The 4,740-nt window shown below is 40.0% G+C and overlaps 1 protein-coding gene across 1 annotated transcript; it reads right to left on the reverse strand.

The window, feature by feature from the left end:
• Window positions 1-806: 806 nt before the first annotated feature.
• Window positions 807-3,067, reverse strand: LOC141914211 (juvenile hormone acid O-methyltransferase-like). The gene is made up of 4 exons (XM_074805478.1): window positions 2,873-3,067; window positions 1,991-2,281; window positions 1,494-1,665; window positions 807-976 (listed from the first exon to the last, which is right to left on the reverse strand). The coding sequence occupies exons 1-4, from the start codon at window positions 3,065-3,067 to the stop codon at window positions 807-809; spliced, it is 828 nt and encodes a 275-aa protein (XP_074661579.1).
• Between the last annotated feature and the right edge of the window lie 1,673 nt (window positions 3,068-4,740).

Raw genomic sequence — 4,740 nt, forward strand, 5'->3', positions numbered from 1 at the left:
CGTCGTTATAAAGAAAGTTAACTCGTAGTTTCTCGTTCATACTTTCTCTAAAGTCACAACCTACATGCTTCGTTAAGCGATTAAACTCAAGTTATAGAAATTAACTGATGATAACAAATCGTTATGCATAATGTATCGGCACATTAATTAGGAGAAACAATGTATCATTTTTGTTTAGCCCTAATACCGATAACGCTAGTGTCCAGGGACCTGGTTTATAGACTGCTATTATCTTAAACCAGTGGGTTGACTTAATTGAAATTTAGCCCCAGGTTTTAAGTTCATACTTGTCCACAAAACCGGGCCCAGGAATTCAAGCGGCTCCTATACCGACGAGCAATTATAGTCGTGATTCACAAAAAAATGTCTATTTATTTTTTTTCCTCACTGCCATCTCGAATTTAAACAAGCCGCCAGCCTGTAAGCAAGGCTTGCGAGACAATGCTTGGCATTTACAAGGTACACATAAAACATTCGACATATTTACAACTGAAATCCATTTCAGAAAGAGAAACCGTGGAACTATAAGCGAAATAGATGTTGTAGACTGGTTGCCGGTCTCTATTCTTAATTTAGCGTTTTTCATTGAATGATTTGTTTAAGTCTACCAAATCTTGAAAAACGGTAATATTCAATGCTCGTGACGTGACGTCACGGAGTTGACCTTCCCTTTCGATTATAGTTCTATGGCGAAACTCACTTATTTTTTTTTTGAATATTTTTCTATTCATCATTATATGGACAAGATATGTTTCTAAATTTCCTGAAGGGTTTTGATACAAACATCGACACGGGCTACTTCGCGTTCATGAGATTTTCTGCAAGTGGGCCACGATAGCGGAAGCTGCCATGCGTATTACGCCATTTTCGCCGAGTGGTACTTTTTCCATATAAACACCGAACGCGTCGTCCATGAACTCGGCTAGTTTCGATTCGGGAATTTTTTTCGCGTGCGGCAAAAGTGCGCTGAACCATGCTGCAAACGAACACGATTTATAATAATAAGGAATACATAGTTTTGCTTCGATCGAACTTTTAACTTTTGATGAATGCGTACTTTTTCGCGTCTCACTCGGCCCGGATTCGACCCCATGGCATCGCGAGATTTGGTCATGAAACCTCGCCGTATTGTCCGTAGATACACAGGTACACATCCGAATTGACTGTTTAATAATCGCCGTGCTAAATCGACGGATAGATTGGGGTTAAATATACGAGATATGAAATTGTGGCGAGGTGCACGAGTAAGTAAGTATTGGTGGTTTTTATAGCGACTTGCTGTTTTGTGTAAAATTCAATTTGCCGGTCCCGAGCGAGGGGAAATTTTAATAACTATATTCGGGCAAGTGATGCAGGGTTTCAGATCGTGGCTCGCGTCGCCATCGTGTTAGGATACCTACCCGCCGAGTGTGCAACGTCACGAGACTCTCGCGACGCCATCGGGTTCGAATCCGTGGCCGATGGAGGATGCGTTCGGTAACGGTTTTACTTACGTTTTGCAGATTGTAGATCGGAATATACATATTCGTAGTTATTGGTTGTACACTGTTTAACGGTCAACCCCAATGATTCGGCCATACGTCGATATCCGGTGACTACATCCGGAGACCTGTACTCGCTGTATTCCTCCCAGCCCGGCTCAAACGACCAGTCGGGAGTAAATCCCTGCAGGAAAATAACGCATCGTTAGATCTGTTATTAGAAAATCTGATACTTTTCGGAATAGAATTTCACAATAAAGAAATGCATCATTAGAAAGGTATATTTTTGTTCTATCGATAGGATTTCGTGGTTTCAAAATGATACATTTCAACATATAAAATTCGAATTGTGGGCTCCTTCGGTTATCTGATAATATATGTAAATCGATAGAACAGTTTAGGAGCTAGCTATAGGCCTCCAGAGAGAACTATCAATATCAGCATAATCTGAACCCATGACCTCGGCGCTCAGAGAGTTATAACGTTTTACGCAGATGAATGAGTCATACCTGGAAATACGGAGACCATTTTTCCAATTTGGCTACATCGCACATGTGAACCAGCGTCGTTGACGTAATCAACACCAGTACGACTTCCCCGTTGGCGGAGAGCAGACGTTTTATATTTTCCAAGTTCTTATATTGATTCGGAGTCCAGTGAAGAACCATGAACGACGTGATCAAGTCGAATTTCCGTCGCCAGTCCGCTCCGTACGAGTCGGGATCGGTCACGTCGGCGACCAGGTATTCGATTTTAGGATTCGGATTTTTCGCTCGGGCGAATTCGACCATAGATTCGTACTGGAATGCGATGGTAAAGTAATAAAACCATTGGAAAAATCCGATGTTTTTTAATCTAGAATTCATTACTTTTGATTCATTGCCTGCGTTTCTAGCAGGTCGGACATTTTATGGTACAGCAAACATACAGCAAACATGCGCAAAAATATGACCTCAAGTACAGACCGTGGTTGGATCCCGGTTTGGCCATTTTCCCAATTTACAAATTCCCTGAGTTAGCTGATGTTTCTCCATGTTACAACAAACAGATTCTCAAATAAATTTCTAGGCACAAAATATTACAATCCATAACATATTTGAATTAGGTAATGCGAAGAGATGTGTGGTCAATATAGCACTTCTAGTCGAATTCCCTGCGTTTAGTAGGTTTTGGTAAAGTTTGTCAAATTACCAACGTTTTCAAAGTTTCTCTTGATTCGTTCTAGATTTTTTTTCCGATAACGCCCGTTTTCCATGTCAGTGGCCTCCCTGTTTCTGCAACCACTGGCAAATCTGATAGGGCTAACGAAGGGTAACCCCTGAGCCGATGAACGATGCTGTCATGATATATACCCCCTTCCCTCCCTGACCAGCAAAACGGACTGTATTTACCTTATCAAAAGCGGTAAGATGTTCGACGTTGGTCAGTTTACTCAGTATCGTATTAGTGACTTCACCGCTACCGCAGCCTATATCCAATACATTACTGTAACCACCCGGCTTGAAATCAATGGTCGATAAAACATTAGCGGCCCAATTTCTCGTGCCATCGCTAGCATTCGAATAGAGTTCCGCGTTCGGATTCATTCTGTATCTTCCGCAAGCAAGAACGTAAAGAATTAGATCGAGCGAAAATGTTCCAGATCTCGCGGAAGTGAAGAACGGAACCGCAATTACCAGAAAGAGTTTATGCGGGCGGTTTTGTGATTTTTTACGTTCTCTATTTAGAGAGCCGCTTTCAAAACTGATAGCGGCGATATAACGTAAGTTTCTATTGCGGTCAGGGAATAAAAAGTAGCGTTTGAATCGAAATGTCAACATAACTCTATTGATTTCCTTTCAAGAGGAAATACTTGTCGCTTGTCTATTGAAACCATTCATTAGATATTTATTCGGCGTTATTAGATAAAAAATAGAGATGACGGATGTAATGTCGGAATTGGGACGACACGACGAAACGTGTACGACGAAGAATCGATTTTATCGATTAGAATATAGGTCAATAAATGTCTAGACTAATTCATGAACGTCAAACAACCTGAAAGTATTATCACTATATCGCTATAAGCACGCGTCGGTGTGAATCGATGTACTGCTCTGGATTTGCATACGCGAAACACTACTTGCTCCTCGAAATCTAAAAAGAATGACAGTTATAGAAACTACAAAGGAATACAAAGGAATACTGACGTTTTGACTCAATTCTATGCGAAAAAAACTAGTCCTACCGTCGGTGTTTTACTCCGTAATCGAGGGATTTAATTTTCAATCGAATTATAGAAATTCGATTTAATTTCGATGCGCTTATAACGATGACGTAGTACACAGCGACTCACACAGAACCCGCAGACAACGCGGACTGGTCATCGATGTGTGTAAAGATTATTGTAACGGTTTTTAAGGCGACAAAAATAGGACGCGAACAAAACGAATGCACGTCTATTTGAACAGAGCTTACATTATGCAAACTAATGCAAATCCTGTAGAATAGATGAGGCGATAATATGCGTCAGCTCGAAATCAGTTCTCGGTAAATACATTTCATATGCGTCAGCTCGAAAATATTCATCTTTTTCCTGCATTCGCACTGGTCGGCCGTACTTTCTCGAAAACCTTTCTATTTTGCTTGTAAAAGACATAAAATCCGTGTATAGTTCTTTTTCGTTTTATTGTGTATCTTAAAGTCTCTTATGATGTCGATTTGAAAATAGACTTCTTGAAGTAAATACTTGACTTTCTATAAACCTCGTCTCGAATTGATAGAATTACAATTTCATTAAAAATTTAGATTTCTCCTATAAAAAGGGGCGCATCGATCTATCTCGATCTATCCAAAAATGGGAGAAACGGAACGATAAAAAGATGTTAAACATTTTTCTTTTGTTTTTATTTGAAGTAACCAGGATTAAACTAGATAGATTGGTGTATCGATTTTTTAGAAGTTCAAAAGAAAGTTGAAATGGCCCGTTGAACATCTATCGATACAACGCGCATACAAACAGTTTCTCTTGCATACTCTGTACTTAGGATCATCCCAACGAAGATGAGGGCAGTCTCGCTTGCAACCTTCGTTGCACAAGAAACACATAAATGAAAATGAATCAGTGACCATCAGCAAAACTAAAACTACCAGATACTGAAAATAAAGGAAATCATCAAGCGATGTACGTTTTCTGAGAACATTGTTTATCCAAATAAAACTCGATTGTTAACATGTTTCAATTCATACACAAATGGATGCAGAAACGGAAGAGTGCCGA

The sequence above is a fragment of the Tubulanus polymorphus genome, chromosome 12 (assembly GCF_964204645.1).
Source record: "Tubulanus polymorphus chromosome 12, tnTubPoly1.2, whole genome shotgun sequence".
Lineage (NCBI taxonomy): Eukaryota > Metazoa > Nemertea > Palaeonemertea > Tubulaniformes > Tubulanidae > Tubulanus > Tubulanus polymorphus.

Excerpts from the sequence above, each read along its gene's own strand:
- LOC141914211 (XM_074805478.1), bottom strand. The coding sequence starts at position 3,067 with ATGAATCCGAACGCGGAACTCTATTCGAATGCTAGCGATGGCACGAGA. Across the intron at positions 2,282-2,872 it reads ATCTTACCGCTTTTGATAAG|TACGAATCTATGGTCGAATT; the intron begins GTAAATACAGTC and ends ATCGCATTCCAG. Across the intron at positions 977-1,493 it reads CGATCTACAATCTGCAAAAC|CATGGTTCAGCGCACTTTTG; the intron begins GTAAGTAAAACC and ends GTTCGTTTGCAG.